Genomic DNA, 24,163 nt, shown 5'->3' on the forward strand with positions numbered 1-24,163 from the left:
GATAAAGGTTTTCCCACCTAGACCTCTGCATTTGGTTACTAAATAAAAGATCAAAGGAAGAGATTCCTGGGCTTTCCACCAAGGAACTCAGTCAAGTAGTATACCATTAGGGACCAAATGGCAGTCCCTTGAGAGTCTGCCTGGTGATGGCCTCTATAGCTAATACAGATGCTGTTCTTTCTCTTCCCAGTAAATTCTGAAATGAATTAGAGATCCTTGCCAAATTTCACCAAACATACGACTTTAAAAAGATAAGGCTATGAAATGGTCAACATCCCTAAATCCACAATAGGGAATTGAGGCCCTTTACCAAAGTTAAAGTTCAAAGTAAACACAAGATGGGGCTAAATTGCATTTCTTGAGTCTTTTTGATAAAAGTGCATAGGTGACTATGACCCCCTGCATGAGAATGAGAAAGAATTCAATAATGTTCTCTGGTTTTCTGTCTGAAGTCACCACCAACGATACCCTCACCCAGATCTGACTATGGATGGAACTACTACATATCACCATTGTTATGGTGCCCGTACTGAATGGATTGTTGTTACACAAGTTTTGTATATATGCATCCCTGAATCCATTCACCCTTAACCCTGAAGAGAATTGCTGCAATTAAGACCATCTTAGTGAGATATGTAGAAAATTATAAACCTAGCAAACTACCCGTACCTGCAGCTTTTTTTCTCAAAAAATATATAAATAGTCTTAGGGATAAAAAGTGGTAACTACACTCATGGTGATGTTTAATGAAGCCAAAATTCACTATCTGGTCTTTGCATTGCCTCTCTTTTTTTCCTCTCAATTTCTTTTTCCTTTCCCCTTTTTAAATAGACCCTATTGTTATTGCACCCTGGGCCTGAGATGTGTCCTGTAATTGCAGTTGTGAGCACAAAAAAAATGAGTGAGCACCCACTACTACTTGTGACATTCGCCTCCATGCCTGTGCACAGTTTCAACTGGCCCCGTGACCCTAAAATAATTGTAGTAACAGAAATACCAACTAAAATGTATAATACTTCTATTTCTGTTCTCTATCTTAGGGTACTAATATTTAAGGTCAAAGTATTAATCTCCATAAACTATATGCTCAAGTATATTTTAAGGAACTAAACAAAAAGATGATCTGATAAGTTTAAAATATTTTAGTTATTGAAATTATTATACTTACCAGTGTGTCCAATCCTACTGGGAGTTTCTTGTTTCTCTACTGGTAATTGGCTTTTTGATAATAAATCTTGATTCTCATGCAAAAGCTTTCCATCTGATTCTGTAACATGGCCTATATGAAGGAGTACATTTAATTCATGAAATGGAAAAAAAAAGACTCATCGTGAAATATCTATATTTCAAATTTATAACAATCATACAGCATTTAACCATTTTGTAAGATTTTAAATAAGTTACCACAATGCTAGATCCACATGTTTTACTCAGTGTGAGGATTTACACTTTCCTCAATAAGAAATAAAGGAAGGTAATAACATGCCGTGAATTGATTAGAATTGGAAGTGTATGTAAGAACTCATGATTCCTAAATATATCTATGTCTGTGTATATGTACATGCATGCTATGCATAGATCTAGGGCATACAGCAGGGGTGGGATAAGGAGAGGGGTTAAAATAGGGGAGGAAAGAGCACAAGAGATGGTGGAGATAGATCCTGGGGGGTATAGTGATGGGAAAAGTAGGGGACCACTCCTGAGGAGAGAAATCAATTACTGCACAAAAGTAAACAACAATGTAAGAAAATAAATAAATTTAATAAAAATCTTTAAAAAGAGAGAGACCAAAGGATCAGACAAAGACAAACTGTAAGAGTGATGCTTGAAAGTAGATCATAGGTCTCTCATCCAGGAGCAGTGGGGGAGGGAGAGAGTAGAAAACAAGGAGGATGGAGAGCACAATGAATGGACTGTGGTAGAGGACTATGGGTGCTTTGGTGGTGGGAAAACTATGGTGGCCACATCTGAGGAGGGAAATCCTATATTGTGAAAAAAATAAACAAGGGTGTTTAAAAAAAATAAAAATAATCACTATAACTAGAGAATGGTCACTGTTTGTCATGACTGGTAACTTGTTGAAAACCTGCACTGCCAGGCAGGTATTTATTTGAACTGATTTGGAGTGTGTACAGAATAGCCCTAATCTCCATTTGACGATTTTAAAGTGGGGATAGATAAAAATAATTATTCCAACAGAAATATAGGTTAGAGAGATGGAGTAGGTGAGAAAAAATAGAACACCAAAATATTTAATCTAAATATATCAATAATTACAATAATTGTATCTGGATTATATGTTCTAGGGAGAGACAATCATTCTGGATTTATAAACAACCCATACACTATTCAAAAGAGACACCACTAAATCTTGAAAATACAGAAAGTTGGACATAGATAAAAAAAAATGACATGTATATATACATATCAATAACATAATTATTAATGATCTAATAATATAAATAACTCAAAAATTCTCTAGTTTTCTTGTCATGTGCAAATTTTAAATTAAAGGTAAAATTTTTGATGGCAGGTATGTCTAAAGAAAAAATATGTAATGACATAAAATGTAGAGTAAAAAGACCAAAAAAAAAAACTTATCAAGCAGGAGAAACAACGAAAACAGTGTAACAATTTCAAAATATCAATAAATGGATCAAATATGATTTTAAGTGCTAGTTAAAAGACAAAGCTATCAGATTGAATTTGAAAAAAATCCATAATTATAAATTTCACAAAAGCAACAGAAAATTTATAAACATACAGAAAGGTTAAAGCAAAAGGATAGGGGGAATTGTATCCCACAAATATCAACCAAAAGTAGGTAGAGCTACATTAATAACAAGCATGGGAGTTTTTAATCAAACAAACAAGAACCACAAAAATGATAAAGTAGGTCCATTCATATGGCAAAAGAATCTTCTAGGAAAATTATTAATATTAAATTCATATGCATGCTAACAAGATAGTGTCATAAGACACAAAACAGAACCTGACACATTGTAAGAATACAGAAATTCAGCACACCTAACTAAGATATTGTAGAAAACACAGATACATCACCAATAAAAACGTAAAAATATGAACAAAATAGTTATTACATGGACCATGTAATAAAGTTACCAAATTTAACCGAAAATAATTTTACAGGATTTTTAATTCATAACTTACTGTCAAACTCCTCATTTCTGGTAACTTCAAGATTCTTAGGTGGAGCTTGGCTTTTTGAAACTAAAGATATGTCCTCAGGCAATTGATTTTCAGCAGAGATTGTATCCTTTTGCTGAGTTCCAGGAAATGCTAAATAGAAAGACAAATCTATAATAACATTTCTGTCTATGCCAACAAATCAACAAAATTTCTTCTCATTTGTACAAAAGTAAAGGAAGAAGACTGCAAAACTACGGTAGTAAATTATTTATTTAAAGCATGTAAGTAAAGTAGAATTTTGTATAACTAGTTTTTGTGAGTGTGTGTGGAGACTGGTTACATAGTAGTCACAGACCATGCAAACACCAAACAGTATCAAAGCTTTCCCTTTACTTCTGTCTTTATCTTTGGTTAGACACACTTAGATCAAATCATATAATTTCTACAAGGTAATATGCTCAAACACTTATTCATAGCCTCTCCAAAGATATTTTGATGAGCCTGACTTAAAATAATGTTAAAATATCGTTGATGATTATACTTAACATTATGCTACACATATTCCACAATTAAATTAAATCTACAGGATAAGAAAAGGGCAGCAAAATTGAAAATGAACAAGGAAATACACTGTAAGATAAAAACAAAATACTAATTCAAGTAAACTAGTAATACAAATCTGGCATATATTCTCAGTCTTAGTAAAGAAATAAGATGCAAATAAGACTGAAATCTTTCACGTCGGTTTTTTCCTAGTACAATGTTCTAAGCAATTCCAAAACAAATTTAGAAGCATTATAAATAAGTGATATTGTGTTGATGTTTTTCAGAGTCCAGTTCATACTGAGAAAGGACATACACATACAAAGAAAGAAGAGAGTACATAGACCTCACCTCTTTTTTTTTTTTTTGGCTGTCAGAGTTTCCTTAATTTATTTTTAAGGCATGATTCAAAATAAAAAAACAACCACACACACACAACTTGTGCGCGCACCCACACACACATATCTATGGCTCCAGTAAGCTATGATCAAATATGTCTTCCATTTAGAATTTCTATAACTAGACCTCACCTCTTGATTAGAAAAACTGTCAAATAATTTGCAGTTATATTTTATACTGCCTAGTATATAAAATGTTTACTACTTTAAAATTATTTCCAACAACTTTGAGTATTATACAGTTGAGATTTGAAATATAATATGGAATGATACATGTGCAATAACAAAACTTACACATGGATAAAGAGAGCTAAATTCTTCTTTATGTGCCGATATTTTTAATTATTTTAAGTTAACAAAACCCCTACCAGGTTATTTTCAATATTTATTTTCATTTGTAAACAATGAGGGGAGAAAGCACATTTTATATTGATATTTGAAAGTATTTCCCTCTAACAAAGTGTGTAATAGTGTTATTCTCAAAAATTGAAAACTGAAATAGATATAAATTTCATTCTGAAAATTAGTAAATTATCATTTTTGCTCCACATAACTTACTTTATAACATTATTTCTAATTCTTTTATTTAATAGAAAGATGGGATATAAACACAATTATATACAATTAAAAATAACATGATTTAAAACTGAATAATTAGGGAGTGATACCAGCATGATGGTGGGTTACGGGACACTAATCTTTGTGCCCTAAAAAACAAAGATTTAATAACTATCCATGGACAAAATAACACTAGGAAAACTCTGCAGTACAATTAAGAAACTGTAATAACCCAGTAGATTATAAAACATTACCAACTATGTTTGCACAGAAAAGTGTAGGAAACATTTTATCTACATCTTCCCATCACCAGACTTGCAAGGTTTAGTGTTAAAACAAATCCCCACAACCGTGACTCCCCACCCATTGGGGAAAAGAAACAGCAGAATCCCAGTAGCATTCGTTCACCTTTGAGGACCTCAGAAGCATTTGTCACTGCCATGCCTCCCCACAGACATCAAAAATGGAGACCCCAGCTGCTGGAGCTTAAGCTGCTGCCCTTCCTATAGCCAGACAAGTTCAGTTTACCATGCCCAGTACCGCCATGAAATAACCAGAACCAGTGTCACTAAAAACCCAGCTTGACCCAGTGTTGCCATCTGCCTGTCAGACCCAGAAACCCCAGAAATCCTAAGCCTACATTGTCCTGAATGGCACCGAAGTTGGCACAGCCACACACCCCACCCAACCAGAACCCTTGTATTCACACACACGTTCTTTCTCCCCTGAAATCAGTCAGTATATCTAGAAGAGGTAACTGTTCCTTCAAATGTGCAGACACCAATGCAAGGCTATAAGGAAAACACGAGAAGGAGGAGGAGGTAGAGTAACAGTATCAAAGCACACAATATTTTTCTGGGAATCAATCCCCAATAGATGGAAATCTATGAATTGTCTGACAAATAATTCAAAACAATTACTTCAAAGACCATCAACAACCTACAAAAGAATATAGATAACTTAATAAAAACAATAAAATAGGGCCTCCCTGATGGTGCAGCGGGTTGAGTGCCACCCTGTGAGGCTGTCCGCAGCCTCTGCAGCACGGGTTCAACTCCCAGCCGGCCAAGGAGGAACCCACATAGCGTGGCAGACCTCTCCTGTCCCGCCTGCTGCTCCCCTCAACAGTGTCCTCGGTCTGTCTGCCTGTTCTGCTCCTAACTCTCTCTCTGGTGAATTCTCTCACCCTCCCGTGCCTCTGACCTATACCCCAAGTTCTTGTAGAAATAAATAAATCTTTAAAAAAAGAAAAATAGCGTAAAAAATTTTTAAAAAAAACAAGAATAATACATGAGCCAAATAATAAGTTGAACAAAGAAAGAGAAATCATACAGAACTAAATAGGCATTATGAACCTGAAAAATACAATGAATAAAATGAAAATTTCAATAGGGATTTTCAACAGTAGACTTCCTTAATCAGATAAACAGATTTGAGGACTTGTATCCAGAAGCAAGGAAAACAAAGGAGAAGATAAACAGCTGGAATTACATCAAACTAAAAAGTTTCTGTACAACAAAAGAGACTGAAACTAAAATGAAGTCACACCCTACAGAATAGGAGAAAATAGTTGCACAAAATACCTCTGATACGGGTTTGACGTTGAAGATCTACTAAGAGCACACACAACAAAGCAAAACAACTCTATCAAAAAATGTGCAGAAGAGCTAAACAGACACCTCTCCTCTCCAATGAAGAAATGCAAATGGTCAACAGACATATGAAAATGAATGCTCATCATTGCATATTATCAGGGAAATGCAAATCAAAACCACAATGAAATACCACCTCACACCTGTGAAATGGCTCACATTTAAAAAAGACCAGAAACAACAAGTGCTGGCAAATATGTGGAGAAAAGAAAATCCTCTTATACTGCTGGGGAGGGGGGTGGATCTAAACTGGTGCATCAACTATAGAAAACTATATGGAGGATGGAGGAGACTCAGAACATTAAAAATGGATCTGTCATACTACCCAGCTATTCCACTTCTAGAAAACTACCCAAAGAACCCAAAAATGCTAATTCAAAAGGAAAACTGCACCCCTATATTTATTGAAGCACTATTTACAATTGTCAAGATACAGAAATAACCTGAATAATCAAAATCAATGAATGGATCAAGAAGATATATATATAATATGTATACACACACATACACATACACAATGGAATACTACTCAGCAATCAAAAAACTCATGCCATTTGTGGCAACATGGATGGAGCTGGAAAGGATTATGCTAAGTAAAATAAGTCATAAGGAAAAGTTGAATATCAGATGGTTTCACTTATTTGTGGAATAGGAAGAAACTGAACAAAGGGTCAGGAAAAAGATGAAACTTACAAGCTGACCGTAGATCAGCAGAGAAGAGGGAAGAAGAGGAATCAGAACAGTGGAGGGAAGAACACAAGGGATGGTGGGGATGATCTCAGGTGTTATGGTGATGGGAGAACTACAGGACTACACCTGAGGGGAGAAATGAAATACTGCCCCCAAATTAACAGTGATATAAGAAATAAATACATAAATTTAAGGCCTCCCTGGCGGCGCAGGCGATTGAGTGCCGCACTGTGAAGCTATCCGTAGCCTCGGCAGCACGGGTTCGATCCCAGCTGGCCAGCGAGAATCCCACAAGGCTAGGCAGACCTCTCCTGTCGCGCCCGCCGCTCCCCTCAGCAGTGTATTTCATCAGTCTGCCTGTTCTGTTCCCCGCTCTGTCTCTGCTGAATCCTCTCACCCTCCCACACATCTGGCCTGTACCCCGGTTCTTGTATAAATAAATAAAACTTAAAAAAAAATAAATAAATATATGTTTGATAAAATGTGAAAAAAAATGTAAGAATAAAAAAGAATAAAGACCATGATTTACTGTGAAAAACAAAACCAAAAAAAAAAAAAACTTAGATGTAAGACCTGGAACCATAAAATACATAGGAGAAAACATAGGCAATATGTAGCTTGACATTAACCATAGAGACATGTTTGGGGACTTGATTCTAATAGCAGGTAAACAACAGTATAAGTAAACAAATGAGACCACATCAAATTTAAAAGCTTCTGCATAGCAAAAGAAACATCAACATGAAAAGACACCCTACTGAATGAGAAGAGATATATTTGCTCGTTATATCTGCAAATATCCCAAATTGCTAATAATTCATAAAACTGAGTAATAAAAAACAATCTGATATTAAAATGGCAGAGGATATGGATAAATATGTTACTAAAGAAGACATATGACTGGCCAATAGGTATGTAAAAAAGTGTTCATCTTTTTTGTTGTTGTTAGAGAAAAACAATAGCACAAGATATCACTTTACACTTATAAGAATAGCTAATATCCAAAAGACAAGAAACAAGTGTTGAAAAGAATGTGGAGAGAAGGGCACACTGTTGGTGGCAATATAAAATGGGATAGCCATTATGAAAAGCAGTGGAGATTTCTCAAAAAATTAGAGGTAGAGGGGCCTCCCCGGTGGCACAGTGGGTTGAGCGCAGAGTGCTGTGAAGCTGTCCGCAGCCTCTGCAGTGTGTGTTCCATTCCCGGCCAGCCAGGGGGATACCCACATGGTGCGGCAGACTTCTCCTGCCTTGCCCACTGCTCCCCTCAGCAGTATCTTCGGTACGTCTGCCTGTTCTTCTCCCCACTCTGTCTCTGGTGAATCCTCTCACTCTCCCACATCTCTGGCCTGTACCCCAGTTCTTGTATAAATAAAAAATAAATCTTTTTAAAAAAAATTAGAGGTAGAAATTTCATGTGCTCCACTTATCCCAGTTTTGGTTATTGACCACAAAAATGCATAAACATTAATCTGAGAGATATACAAGTTTATTGCAACACTATTTATAACAGTAAAAACCACAAACAACTTAAGTGTTCATGGGCTGATGAATAAAGATATGCTATAGATACATATGTAATACCATTCAGCTATAAAACACATAAAATCCTGCCATTTGCAACAACATGAATGGAGCTAGGGGATTAGTGAAATAAGGCAGACAGAAAAAGGCATGCACTATATGATTTCATTCATATGTAGTGTGGAGAAAAGCAGATGAATGAAATAAAAATAAATGTTTGACTGAGACCAATTCATGATCACCAGAAGGGAAGGAGAAAGGAGTATGGGGAAACAGGAAAGAGGAACAATGTTATGGTGAGACTTGGACTCTTAATTGCAAAATTAATAATGACACATATATTGATGCTCAGTAATGAACACATGTTGTTCAATGATGAACTTAAATTTATAGTAAGTTTTAATACAATGTTACTTTAGTAAAAAATAAAATCCCAGTAAAAAAGAAAATACATGTAACATACCACATCACTAAGAAAAAAAAAAAACCAGAAGACTATATAAGTTGATGTAGAAAATGTATTTGGCAAAATGTTTGTATTTGACACACTTTCAGGAATAAAAATAAAAACTCTCAGGATACTAGGAATAGAAGGCAATTTTCTCAACATGACAAATGGTCTTTACAAAAACCCATAGCTAACATCCTACTCGTTGGAGAAAGACCGAAAGCTTTCCCTCTATGCTAAAAAATGAACAAAAAAAGGATGCCAGTTTTTACCAGTACTTTTGAACACTGTAGCAGAAGTGCTGTCCAGAGCAGTTAGAAAATAAAAAGACATTCAAACTGGAAAAGAAAAAGTAAAACTACCTCTATTCACAGATGATTATGAGCTTATAAATAGAAAAATCCCAAAAGTTTCACACAAATATGTTACTAATTTCAACAGTGTCAACATACAAGATGAGCATGCAAAATTGGTTGTAGCAATGAACAATTTAAATATGAAATTAAGAAAGAATGTACATGTTCGATAGTATCAAAAAGAATTACACACTGAAAACCAAAATGTGAAAATAACTAAGAACTAAATAAATGGAAAGGCATCAGAGGCACATTCATTAGATGAATTAATACTGTTAAGATATTGAGGCAATACAGATAGAGCTGGAAGGGATTTGCTAAGCAAAATAAGCCAGAATGAGAAAGTTAAATATCAATGTGTCACATACATGTGGACTATAAAGAAACTAGACAAAGGCTCAGACTCAGACAAACTTCAAAACCATCCTCCTTAGCTGACCACAGAATGGAGACATCCAGATGGGGAGGAAAAGGGTGGAAAATAGGTAGGGACAGAGCACAAATGACTATGGTGGTGGAATATGGGTGCTTTGGGGGTAGGTGCACTACAGTGCCTACAACTGGAGGGGGAGATCCTATATTTCCAAAACACTAGGAAGGATGTAAACCAATTATACTTCGATAAAATAAAATAATAAAAATAAAAACACAGGAAACATAAAAAGATTATTAAAATGGCATATTTGTTTGCTATTTTGCTAAAATAATATTTAGTCGATTAAATTCAAATCAACTCATTAAAAATTCATAATATTTGGACCAAAAGAAATATCCTGACATAATTAGGAATATTTATATCAGATAACCAATCATTGAAAGTGCAGAGAAGCACTTTCATTTCAAGGCACAATAGAAGAATGATCCTTCTGCACTTTGTATTATAACCATTTAATTTCATTTTGAAAGTTCAGTCCAATGCAATAAGATATGAATCTGTTTTTTGAAAGTTATGTATGTTGAGGGGCCTCCCCGGTGGCGCAGCGGTTGAGCGCTGGGTTGCGAAGCTGCCTGCAACCTCTGCAGCGCTGGTTCGATCCCCGGCTGCTCCCCAGCCACCAGAGGAGGGTCCCACATGGCGCCCAGACCTCTCCTGCCGCCTACTGCTCCCCTCAGCAGTGTACTTTGGTCCTTCTGCCTGCTCTGCTCCCCGCTCTGGCTCTGCTGAATTTGCTCACCCTCCTGTGCTTCTGACTGTACCCAGTGATTGTATAAATAAATAAATAAATCTTAAAAAAAAAAAAGTTATGTATGTTGAAAAGGAAAAACAAATTTTCAGTGTTCTACTATATATTATACCTTAAGTACCTAAAAATTTAGTTAAAATATGAATTATTCATACCACAAATAAATGATCTTTTTTCCCTTCTATACGCTGATGAATTCTAGCATACTACAATATTGGGTTAAGAATTTATAATGCCAAATTTTGTTGAGGTAAAAGTTATTATTTTTTAACGCAGATATTTGTTGAAATAGATTCTCTGAGAAACATAATGTTAACTCTCCAAACCAGTTTTATATATTGGTCAATATATTTCTATGTTATCTGATAATTGTCTGAAAAGTTATTTCTCTTGACAATAATGTTTACTCATTTATTTACAATTATACCATGGGAACAGAAAATCATTCATATTTTTATTTTACATAAAATAAAATTTTTACCTTGAATTTGTCCTGCTTCTTGGTAAGTTTGTTTTTTAGTCTTACGTTTTAACACTGAAGCCTTAACAGCAAAACATACCAAAAAAAAAAGGAAAACATCAGCCTTAATATTGGAAGTTGTAATAATTAATTACAAATTATATATCTTAGAATTCTAATTACCTTCTTTTAGAGAGAAAAAGAATTTTGAACTTATATCTTCATGCCATCACACAAACATTTACTTTTCATTATTTCCTGAATATAACAAAAATGAGGACAACTAATGGCTCTGAGAGGCATTTGGGAACACTTGATAGTGTGAAGATAATCCAGGCAATACTGTGATTTCTCTATCATGAATAATCCCAAATAAATCATGTTAGTAATTATTGATTATGATTCTAGTCTATCTTTTTATTTTAATATGATTCAATCACTAGACAAACTCAAAGACTGACAAACTTACTGTCCATTTTAATGAGGTCTATAATAAAAACATGTTACGCATATACATCAAATATATTCAACCTTCTTATCATTTCTCTTTTCTCCCATTTTCTTCCCTAAAATTTCCTAGTTAAATACTTTTGTCAACATAATTAATTCTGATTATTTTTAGGTATCATTTAAGGTATATAAAGTTATTTCAAAATGACTGTACTTTCACAATGTATTGTATAAATATATTTTTTTGTAGATGAACCTAAAGTGAAAATTTCACTTTCTCAGTTAGGAATTATATATCATTAAAATTGTAAGCCACAACATTTTTTAAATCAAAACATAACAGAAATTTTTATGTTAAAATCATACTTTGACTCCCAAATATTAAACAACCTAACTATAAAACACATGAGAAGACAAATTTTTTAACCTGTGAAATAATATTGATGAGTTTTTAATGAGCATTTATTCAAAATACTGAAGGAGTTCAGCAATTCGGAGTAAATAGTTTTTAAGTTATTGAACTATGTCTTACCGTTGTATTATCAGTGTTTAATTGCTTTCTTTTAATAGGAGGTAAATTTAATGACGCTGTCACTGTTTCATTTTCTTGAAGCAATGTTCCAGCAGGCAGTGAACCTGCATTTTCTGTGCCCGGTAATTCTGTTCTAACTAATTTATTACGGTGCTTTGGTGAAAGTATTTGGGATCGATTTTCATCAGATGAAACTTCAAGTGAATCCTTTAAAACAGCTGATCCCTCTTGAGACTTGGGGAACTGTGAAATATCTGATACAGCAGCAAAGCTACCTCTTTTCTTCTCTGAGCTTTAGAATTATAAAACATAGGATATTAGAATATAGAAAGAACATTTTTTATTTGTAACTGAAGAATAATTTTCATAAACTATAAGACTACTAAATAAGCAATTATAATTAATCATTACACAATTAATGGTATCCAAATGTGAAATTGAGACGAGATCACAAGTTGAAGATAATATATCTTCTGGGATTTAAAAAGGATATACTAAATTAAGTAAAAGTTAAATTACTTAACATAATAGTTACTCAAAATCATGACTGACCACACAATAGGAAAATCAACCAAAGTAGGGCACAAGATGATTTTGAGGTTTTCCTTTAGACACATTTTTTCATAATTTCATTTCAGAATGAAAGTATCTCTCTATGGGTTAGTTTTCTTTAAGGTCTGAGGAATTTATTTTCTGTTCATTGGCACAGATCTGCTTCTAGGGTCCCAGAACTAGGGTGATCATATGTCATGGTTTGCCTGCACAGTCTCAATTTGTGCTTCTTGGCCTGGCATTCCAGCTTATATGACAATTTAATTGGTCAAACTATTCATTTTTATAGAATTTTTAAAAAACTTTCCTGGCCCTATCAAATGCAACAGTTTGATGGTGATTTGCTTAAGCAGCTCTTAGTCCAGTTAATACAATTTGCCTAAAGTTTATTGTAAAATATCTAAAATAATTTGAATTATCTCACAGATCCAAATTTTATAATATAACTATTGCCACCCATCTACACCAGTTAGTTTAGTGTGAATTTCAACCACCACAGTTTGGATTACAGGGGGAAAAAAGGTGGGTGAAATAGGGCAGACAATTCTGAGCATAAAAGTATAAGACAGTATAAAAGACACAATTTTATGATAAACTGACTCTTATTACAGTGAAAACATAAAATATATTCCTAAATGAAGGAAGCATCTCATTCTTGATGACTTAATAGATTTATTAGGCATTTGATTTTAAGATGGTTATGAACAGTCTAACACTCTTTTGGAAGCTATTTGGAAGACACATCTTAGAAGACTATTTTTACCATTGAAGTGTAAAAACAGTTCAAGTGCATGATATAAATTGATGCTTTTTTAAAAATACATCTACAGGTATACACAAACCTCTACTCTCACTATTAATATTATCATGTACTTATAAAGAGAAAGCAAAATACCTTAAGGATTTTTTTTTTTATTTTACTAGGAGATATCATTGATCACTTGGTTATACACAGGCAAATGATCCTATTATAGCAACAGAGAAAATATATGGCAATCTAAAGAACAATGCCTTACATACTGATACAAAGCATTTATAACCATAATCTAATATTTCTCACTTCTGTTTTTTCCAGCAACCATATAGGACTGCTGCCTAACACCATTATGCTTCTGCTGAAGGAGTGATCTTAAGAATGAAAACAATAATGGAAAAGACTAGAAAGGTATGTAAGCGGTATTTCACATCACTTGTTCAATTTAAGTTCACATCAGTCAATGTGATATTTCTAATAAGTGTAGATTATAAATACCCTTGTTATTGCTTCAACTATAAAGTCAACCTGGAACACCTTTTCCTCAAATTCCCTGTTAAAATCCAACCCAATTGTTTTTCCTAACGTAAATGCTATATTATTCTCAAGTCAACCAAAAACATCTTTTCCTCCTAATTGATGCAGCAACTTCTTAGTAGCTTACAACAAAAGATGTCCACAACATGCATCTTCTTCATTATACTCTACTTATTTTTGTACGTCTTGTCTACTTTACTACATTATATCAACATTCCTAGAAAAAAATGGTCAGTTAAGAGGAATTATTTGATATTCACTGTTATCTTTTTCTGTCCTTGATGTCCTATATTCCCTATCATCCTCAATCCTCTGTTCTTCCATTACTCCATTTTCCATTATCACTCTTACCTGTGACTTATCAGTCTAGTAGAATGGGGTTTGGAAGGAGCAATACTCATAGTAATACTATCATAACCTCCATTCAATATTTTTCCCAAAACTCATAAAAATTTACTATTATGTCCTCATAAATACTGGAGATTGTTTTTAAATTACTTTTGCTAAATCCAATTTTTTTTTGCTTTCTGATATTTTGCTCTAAAATTCATCAACAGAAACTAAATGTTCACCATTAAAACAATTAATATGAAAAGTTATCATTTCATATTCTTCAGTTATAAATGAATGGTTTTCCAGCATTTTAAAAACCTATTTCACCATGCTACCATAGAAAAAATATAGAAATACATGAAATTCTACCTTAACCTCTCTTTTGTACCTTATTCTTAATGTGAATATTAGTATCATGCTTCATTTGTTTCTGTTTCTATACAGTTCATAGCTGATTAAGTTGCCATCAAAGAAGTTAATTGGTATTAGTATATCTTCTTAAAATACATTATTCTGACCATATATATTTATAATATAAAGAAATAGATTATAAGGAATTCATTCCTTTATGACATAGTAAGTTTGCAAACCAACAAGTAAACCAATGTCTCATTTTCTCAAGATAACCAAAAAGTATACTATTAGAAATAAAACAACCTCAATAGGTATAAGAAATTAGCCTTTTTAAAACTTCTGGCCATTAATCACTGCATTTGTTGCCTAATTCTTGCTGATGGATCTGTAACTTATAAGTATTAAAAGTAATAATGAAGAAGACAATACTTCTAGGTATTTCCTCTTTTGTGTGGCAATCAGAGTCAAAATTTTATACAATAAACTATATAATTAAGCAATGACTGTCTCATGTACATTTAAGTTGAATCCTCAATAATTCCATTCAATAAATGAAAGGAATATTGACAATTTATTCTTGTTGGAATGCAACCTAACTTTTATTGACAGTGGGGAATTTGATGCCCTACTAAAAAATCCGATTTGGGCTTTCTGCTTCTCAACTGCTTTATGAATAGGACTGAGAATCTCTCGTAATAATTTAATCAAACAGACTCACTAGTGAAAACTATAAGATTTAATTGGATGAATCAATCAACTCAGTTATTTATGTGCATGCATATACATACATATAAAGTGACTGAACAGAAAGTGAAAGGCAAAAATAAGTCAGCAAGTTGGTTTATATGTTGAGGTCATACCTTTGAATGATGATAATTTCAAAATATGGGTCAATTCCTTGCTATCTGCTATGTAACTGCTGTTGTGGAGTAGGAGGGGGAAGAGTGGGTTTGTGTACTATACCCGGTCTTTATTTTAAAATGTTTGTTTAAATTTTTTTAAAGATTTATTAATTTATGCATACAAGAACTGGGGTGTAAGCCAGAGGTGCAGAAGGTGAAAGGATTCACCAGAGACAGAGTGGGGAGCAGAACAGGCAGATTGACTGAAATACACTGCTGAGGGGAGCAGCGGGTGAGACAGGAGAGATCTGCTGCGCCATGTGGGTTGCTTCCTTGCCAGCCAGGGTGCTGCAGAGGCTGGCATTAGCTTGATAGTGCTGTCTTTAACCCCTGTGCCACCAGGGAGGCCCTAAAATTTTTGTTTTTGAGAGATTCTAAAACCATTGATCTTTAATAACATCAAAAGTTTCAAACATTTTCTACTTAACATTAATTTCAAATGAATTTTGAATATTTAAAGCATAATATTGTAAACAAAGATATAAATCAATGAGCTTTGTGATACTGAATCCATAATGACTATTTTTTTAACCATTTAAGTATGTGAACTGATAAAGGTGAGAAAAAGAGAGAATAAAAATTTTAAAAAATGTTTTACCTTTTTTCAACTGAATTTCCATTTTGGACAAATGAGAGCTGTGGTAAAGATAATACTAAAGTTAAATATACCAAACATTTACATAAAATTTTATATTGCATCATTTAGAAAAATATTATTCAAGCAAGTTTATAAAAATATAACAATTTTATAAAATCACAGTGTCAATAAAAGCTAAGAAGTTATATTTGGCATTGGAAAAGATATAATAGAGGAACTGCTACAAAATACAAATTATATTTCTAAGTGAGAGCAAGTTCGGTTTCAAACTTATAGTAAATAAAAAGTATTTTGATCTTATTTATTACATAATTTATTTAATCTTTGTAATATTCTTTTTGAAGAATTTATATTTTAAGTGCTAACAGTATATTAATATTAGCACTCATATTTAGTATACTAAAATGGCAGTACATTTTAGATTTACAAATTATTAATCTTTAAAGGATTTTGAATATGCATGTTCAAAACATACTTATTGAGGTACTTATTGAGGTATGTGATTAAAAACTGCTAGAAAATATGTGACCTCATTAATAACCTCTTTGGAAGATAACAGATATTTATCTATAATATAAATGTTATTGCTAGATTTATATCAGGAATGAATTTCACCTAAATCGGTTTCTTTTATACAGAAGACTTCTAGATGTTCATTGAACTCATTTTCTTTACTTCTGAGGCATATTATTAATCTAAAGTTTTAAGCCTCTCTGCAGTGTGCCCATGTAATGTGTTAACGATTCCATATGCGATATCTGAATGATCTTGTAGAGCAAGAATCCTTAACAGAAATACTGACCCTGAAATTTCTGGGACTATATCCATGAGAAAATAAGATTCTGTTCTGTGTGAGTCATTATACATTATGGCACAAGAGTTAGCCTATATATTAACTAATTTATCACCATAGGTTTTCATAGGTACTATGTAGACAACTGGGACAGAGTTAAATGATGATGCAGCGTGACATTCAAATAGTGCTTCATAATATACAAAAGTTCATAAATATCTCATAGAATTTTTATAAAGTAATACCCTCCACTAATTAAGGGCTTCATGAAAGTAATGTCTAGTTTCTGACACAAAGACTGTTTTTTTAAAGATTGATTTATTTATATAAGAACTGGGGTACAGGCCATCGGCGCGGCAGGATGAGAGAATTCACCAGAGATAGAGCAGGGAGCAGAACAGGCAGACAGACTGAAAACACTGCTGAGGGGAGCAGTGAGAGAGGCAGGAGACGTCTGTTAACATGTGGGTATCTCCCTGGCCCGCTGGCAATCGAACCTGAGCTGCAGAGGCTGCGGACAGCTTCACAGCTCTGCACTCAATCTGCTGTGCCCCCGGAGAGGCCCACTAACACAAAGACTATTAATGCAACAAACAACTTTTAAAACAGGTACAGAACCAAAAAGGAACCATTTCTCAAACAGGGTATTAAGATGTATATATGACAGACATTTTGTTTAATGCAATCTAGTTCCAATATTAAGAGTTCCAAACATTTTTCTTTCACTCCTTTTAGATTTTGAATTTCTGTTCCCACTAGCACAGGGTGATATGCTGGTATGTCTCTGAAACTCAGGACCAACTACCCTGGAGTTTTCCCCCTTCATTTGAGAAAGCACTCTCTTGATGTTAGCAATATCATAGCACCACAGTCAAACAGAGCCATGTGAACAAAGAAATACATTTGTAGTTTAATAGATATAATCTTAGTAAGGTAGGGTCAAAAGAATGTAGAATCAATCTGCCTCACTAATGCGCAGCTATTTTTTTTAACTTAGATCTTACATGTTGCTCTTTATACAAAAACCTTGAGTAGCTTTACTTTTCTGAAAATTGAAGTCCAAATTGCTTAATTTAGCATTAAATTTAGAAGTTTTTCACAATCTCATACTTGTAGTAGGTAGCCCCTAAAATGGTTCTCAATGATCCCTGTCTCCGTGGTATATTCACACTAATATTATCTCTTCCCTTGTGTGTGGGGTTGCTCTGGTGACTAATTCTACTTCTAATGAATAGGATATAGCAAACGTGATGGGCTACCACTTCCAGGATTAGGTTTGTATATTTTTGACATCTTCTTTATATACACTATAAAGAAATGAACATGATAAGCTCTATGAGAAAGACATATGCCTCTATATGTTATGAAATGATGTGTTCATTAATTTTCTGGAAGTTCTTCTATATCTTTGTGGTTGGGTTCTGGAGATTTGTTTTCTCTCTGTAGTGTATTGGCCATTTGTCTTTGTCTTTCCTCCCCCTTGTTTGTTTTCAGATTTGCTCTATTGTAGTTGGGGCTTCCCTCTGAGCATTTACTGTGTGGTGGGCACAACAACTGGAGCCTTGTGGGTCCGGAATGGTGTTGGGATCTCGCCAAGAATCTCTTCTGGGCTGGGGTCAATTGCCAGGGTATTTTCGCCTCCCAAATATTTTGATAGCTTGTATTATTTTCATTCCTCTCAAGGTTATTTTTGACTTCAGCTTCAAGTTCCTCATTTAGCCTGTAACTATATTAAGTAGCATATTGTTTATTCCCCATGTCTTTATACTTGTTCTTATAGTTGAATTCTAACTTTATAGCATTATGGTCAGAAAGAGTAACAGGTATAATCTTTATCTTTGTATATTTATCTATTTATAGATAAATATAATATAATCTATAATCTTTACCTTTGTATATTTATCTATTTATCTTCATCTTTGTATATTTATTGACAATTGAGGTGTGTCCCCATGTGTGGTATATTTTTTAAAATGTCCCATGTGCACTTGGAAAAAAAAAATAAGTATGCTAATACTGCTAAACAGAGAGGTTGGGATTATCCCCTTTCTTAAAAATGACTATAAAAAAGTAGTATTTGCTCAAAAGTAGATCCAGACACCTCATTTCAAAGATACAGTCCCACGAAATTAGAGAACTAAGATTGGTAACCACAAAAAGGAAAGAACTGGAGGAAGCAAAAGGTAGCTGTCTGGACTGAGGGTCAACCTCCCACACCATGACAGGGGAAACACAGGACATTGTGAAATTCCCTGAAGAAACGTTGCAGATACGCAAGAGACAAAGACCCATCCTGAGGCAGTGGGAACTCTGCAGACATAGGTCCAAGAAATTGAGAACTTCACAATTAGGATGGTATGAGCAACAAAAGCTCCCTCCTCTTCTCTCTCGAGGAAGAGATCAATGAGAAGCCAGGCTGACCAAGTCTACATTCCATAAAAAGCCCAACAGCAGAAAAAAGGACTCTGGGAAAGTAAACAAAGGGCATGTATATACATTAGCCCTGCAGAAGCAGCAACAGAGGCAGGGGCAGGGCAGAGATGGTCATCATGGCCAACCATAATGTAAGTCAGCACATATGTGCCCACCACACATACACTGCAACCTTTGGGCCAGTGCAAATCAGTACATATTATGAGCCTGGTGGCCCAGACCTTGCTTTTCCTACTGGGAAACCCAAGCTTCACAGGTCATCACCCTTGGCAGAAAGGAACAGCAGGAGGTGATATGGAAAGTGAAGACAAACTAAACACAGAATATAGCTTGCTAAAGAGTAACTGAAGAGATAAAGATAACTAATATCACTGCTCAAAATAAGATTTATAATTAAAGCCCCAAACCCCCCTCTTACCTCTACCTCATGCCAAGGTAAACTAAGAAAAAAAACAAAGCTAAATGCCCAGAACCTCTACCCCCAACACACAAATATCTATAAATAAGGTAATATACACACCTAGGATGCAAGTAACATTCCAACATAAGATGGAAAAACAAAATGAGAAGGACAAAAGTTCTGGGACAAATATAAAGGAGACAAATAGAGAAACTATCTGATGACAACTTCAAAACAACAATATTAGAAATGCTAAATGCAATACTGGAAGGTCAGTCACAGGCAGGTAGGCAGGCACAAAATCTCAGAAAGGAAATCTGGAAACAAAGAGAATTCTTCACCAAAGACTTTGACTATATAAAAAGACCACAAAAAGAGATTCTGAATGAAATGCAGACAAACTTAGAAAGTACATTAAATAGAATCAAAATGGCAGAAGAATTTCAGCTGTAAAAGCCTCAAACTAATTACACATCTAGAAGAGAGAGATTCAGGACAAAGGAAATATGAAGAAACTCTATAAGAAATATCAGCTTAAATTAAAGAAGAAACCTACAAATGATTAGAGTCTCAGAAGAGAAAGAAAAGGAAATAGGATGAGAAACCCTATTCCAAAAAATAATAAATGAGAACTTCAAAAATCTACAAAATGAATTAAATATGGAAGGCCAGCAAGCAGAGGAGAGAACATCTAAATTCCTAAATGCAAAAAAGATCAACACCTAGACACATCATTGTCAAACTACAAAAATTAAAGATAAAGGAAAAATTTGCAGGGAGCAAGTAAAAATAAATAAATAAATAAATTATAATGAATTCCAAATTTGGATTTCAGTCCAGACTCTCTCCAGGCAAGAAGAAACAAGAACTGACAGCCAAGAATTCACTATCCTGCAAAATTATCAATTATGTATGAGGGGGTAATAAAGATCTTCTCAAACGGAAGTTAATGGAGTTTGCCATCACCAGACCCACAAAAAGAAATTTCTAATACAAAAAGAAGTTTCTTCACAAAAAAAGAAAAACTGAAGCACAAACTCCTTAGCAAAATTACAAGAGCAATGTAACACCAATACAACCAAGAGCAAGAAAAATATGAGCTAACAACCCCAAATAATAAGGGAAAGGAAGAAATGGATAGAATAGGTACAGTTAAATGTCAGAGAGCAGACGCCAGCAAATAAAGGACCTAAAAAACACGGGAATTAAAGTAAAACCCCCCATGGTGAACATGAACCAAAAACCCAGAATAGACTCCCACAGACAAAGAAGCAAAGAAATTGATGAAATACCAAGGAAAGCCATTCAGGAAGACTAGAGAGAAATGAAAGAGGAGAGAAACAATAGACTGTCCAAAAATTAACAATGATGTAAGAAAAAAAGTCCTTAAACTATAAAAACAAAATAAAACTTTACAAAAGAAACAAAAGAAAAACAGCCAAAATTACTGAAAATAAACAATTCATATCACAATCACCTTAAATGTGAATGGCCTCTGAATTCATCAATAAAAGGATATAGGCTAACAATGTGGGTGAAAAAAATTCCAGATGAATACTTTGTTTACAACAGACCAATTTAAAACCAAAAGATAAAAACAAATTTAAAATAACAGGCTGTAATAATGTCACACATGCCAATAACAGAGAGAGTAAATCAAGAACTGTTATTATATTCAATAAACTAGACTTTCAACGAAAAAGGTAATCAGTGTCAAAGATGGATACAATCTAATGATCAAAGGAACAATTAACCAAGAATATATAACTCTTATTAATATCTATGATCCAAATAGAGGAATACTTCACTATGTAAAGCAACTATTAACAGACCTAAAACAATATAGCAAAGAAAAAAACAAACCCACATTTGTTGTTGGAGATTTTAACACGTCACTGACATATCACACCACTGATTATCCAGACAGAAAATTAACAAATAAATAAAGGTCTTAAATGAAGTATAGATCAGAAGGATTTACTGGACATTTACAGAGTTTTCCATTCTAAAAGCAATGAATACACTTTCTTCTCCAGTGCACATGGAACATTTTCAAGAATAGATAATATACTAGGACATAAAACAAGTCTCAGAAAATATACAAAGACAGAAATTTTATCAACCACCTTCACAGACTGCAAGGCTATATAAAGCTAGAAATTAATCATAAAAGGAATCCTAGAACAAGCCAAAACATGTGGTGACTAAACAGAATGCTTCGAACAACACTTGGATCAACGAAGAAATCAAAGAAGAGTTTGCTTAGTTTGTTTAGGCTTCAACTTCACCTTGGAAATGGGGGTGTTAATAGTTATTTTACAGAAATTTTGTAAATGGCTACACAAATTTATATAAAATGACTAGGATATTTTATAATAATAGCAGATATAAAATAATTATTTTAAATTGTGTTGTTTCCTTTACCTTTGTCTTGAGTCAACTCAGAGTAACCTACATTTCTAGATATATTTGGTTTTGTATTTACTTCAACACAAAAAGACTAATAGTTTTTTTTCCCCTCAGAGCAATTTTCTTCAGTGTTCCTCTTTCCAGAAAGAAATTGAGGCACTTCACAATTACAATTATATAGAAAAGAAAAAGCAAAAGTATGTTTGAAAATACAATGTGATAGTCTCATATTGTTTTAAAGGTAGAATATTGGGTCTTTGGTTCAGTTTTACCTTTTTTTAACTTTACCTTTTGCTAAGTTTGCTCTGCTATCTTTAATATGCATAAACCCAAAGTCTGAAAGCAAAATGGAAAACACTAAAGAATATAAATTTCTATTAAAGAAACGAGGGACCTGGCAATAGCTATACTGCTAGAAAAAGACAGATATAATTGTATTATTGTGTAAATGATTAGCAAAAATACACACTACCAAAAATGATATAAAATATAGAGTTTCTTGTTTGTGGACTGCTTTTCTCTACTGAGGAATAACAAACAACAAATCTGAGCAAAATTGACAAGTTTCTTTGTGCAACAGAAACAAAAATTATTGTTCGGGAGTTTTTACCCATCGTTTGCATTTATATTTAATTTCATTAATTTGTAGCAAAATATCTTTAGTTTCGAAATATTTTTGGCTCTCAAATTCCAAATGCTAAGTTATTCAAAATCAATACATATTTATAGATTTGTATTCAAGATATTAATGAATTGACATACACAGAAGGTAAAAGACTAAAGGTCAACCAAAAAAAACCCACAAAAGCATAGAGAAATTTTAAAAGTAATATATATTAAGTAAATAATAATATAAAAATAAACTTCCAACAGCACATATAACTGTCTCTAATTTGGTTGGTTCCTTACCTGTTGCTGTTCCTGGAGTGTATCATTTGTCTTTAGTCCTCCTAAATCTGTAACTAGGGCTTCTATTGTTTCTTCCTCCAACGGTGTTTTTTCTGAATCTTCTACTTGAATTTTACCAATACTCTTCCATTCCTGGGTTGCTTTGTGCTTTCCTTCACTTTTAAGTAAATCCCTCCCTTCATTTAGGAAGTAGGAAAGTTGATTCTTTGCTCTTTCAGCTTCCTATTTTAAAATGTAATCATTTATCAAATGTTATTTCTGTGACATCTTCCTGCTAATCTTACAACTTTCTGAAATCTGCTTATGTTTTTAACTACATTACTTCTTAACTTTTATTTTTACTATGTTAGAGAAAGCTAAATTAAACCACTGGTCTAATCCACAGTTTAACAGATCCCAAATAAATTAAAACTACGAAGAAATTTCTGGGTTTTTTTTTTTAGATTTACTTATTTATTTATACAAGAACCGGGGTACAGGCCAGATGCACGGGGTGGTGAGAGGATTCACCAAAGACAGAGAGGGAAACAGAACAGGTAGACAGACAAAATACACTGCTGAGCAGAGCAGACAGGAGAGGTCTGCCGCACCATTTGGTACCCTTGCTGGCCGGCCGGATTGAACCCGCGCGGCACATGCGCCACCGGGGAGGCCCAGAAATTTGTTTTTTAAGGTTACTTTTATACACAGGATATTCTCTAGGTTTTAATTTTTTAAGGCTCTAATCATTATACAGGCACAATAAAAGCTGTTAAAGTGATAGAGTGTGACCAGGATAATTAACACACATAATGCCAAATAATAAGAGAAAATATGGAAAGTAATTTCTTCTAGATTGAAAATTTCATTAAAATGTTACTTTTATATTATATTTTATTTAGTCAGAAAGCACATATAGTTCAAGGAAAAGAAGGTTCACAAATAATGTTATCCCGAATAGAAAACTCACTGTTAAAAATCTGCTGTATATCCTTTTAAATTATTTCTTAATATAACTAGACATGTGTATTTTTAAATTTTTATCTAGCTTGGTGATATCATGCATAATCACAAAACAAGCCTTTTTTGTCTAATAATATCATAGATGTGTTTACATGACAATGAATATAAATCTAAATCTGAAGGTACATTTAACAGAGGTACATTTAACATTATTTAGCAAATTTATTATCAGTGGATATAGGTTACCTTAAAATGTTTGCAATTAAAAATTTTATATTATACAGACCTCCCTGATGGCACAA

At 33.6% G+C, this 24,163-nt stretch overlaps 1 protein-coding gene across 1 annotated transcript in view; it reads right to left on the reverse strand.

Annotated features, from left to right (window-relative positions):
- Positions 1-17,082: 17,082 nt before the first annotated feature.
- LOC119244620 (coiled-coil domain-containing protein 7-like) overlaps positions 17,083-24,163 on the reverse strand; it is a 51,776-nt gene continuing 44,695 nt past the window's right edge. Inside the window, exons 16-17 of the mRNA XM_054695027.1 lie at positions 22,920-23,141; positions 17,083-18,494 (exon numbers count right to left, since the gene is read on the reverse strand). Of these exons, the coding sequence (XP_054551002.1) occupies positions 18,480-18,494; positions 22,920-23,141 (237 nt within the window). The 3' untranslated portion in view covers positions 17,083-18,479. The remainder of the gene's footprint in view (positions 18,495-22,919; positions 23,142-24,163) is intronic.

This window comes from Talpa occidentalis, unplaced genomic scaffold (assembly GCF_014898055.3).
Source record: "Talpa occidentalis isolate TD23 unplaced genomic scaffold, MPIMG_talOcc4v2.1 talOcc4.14, whole genome shotgun sequence".
Classification (NCBI taxonomy): Eukaryota; Metazoa; Chordata; class Mammalia; order Eulipotyphla; family Talpidae; genus Talpa; species Talpa occidentalis.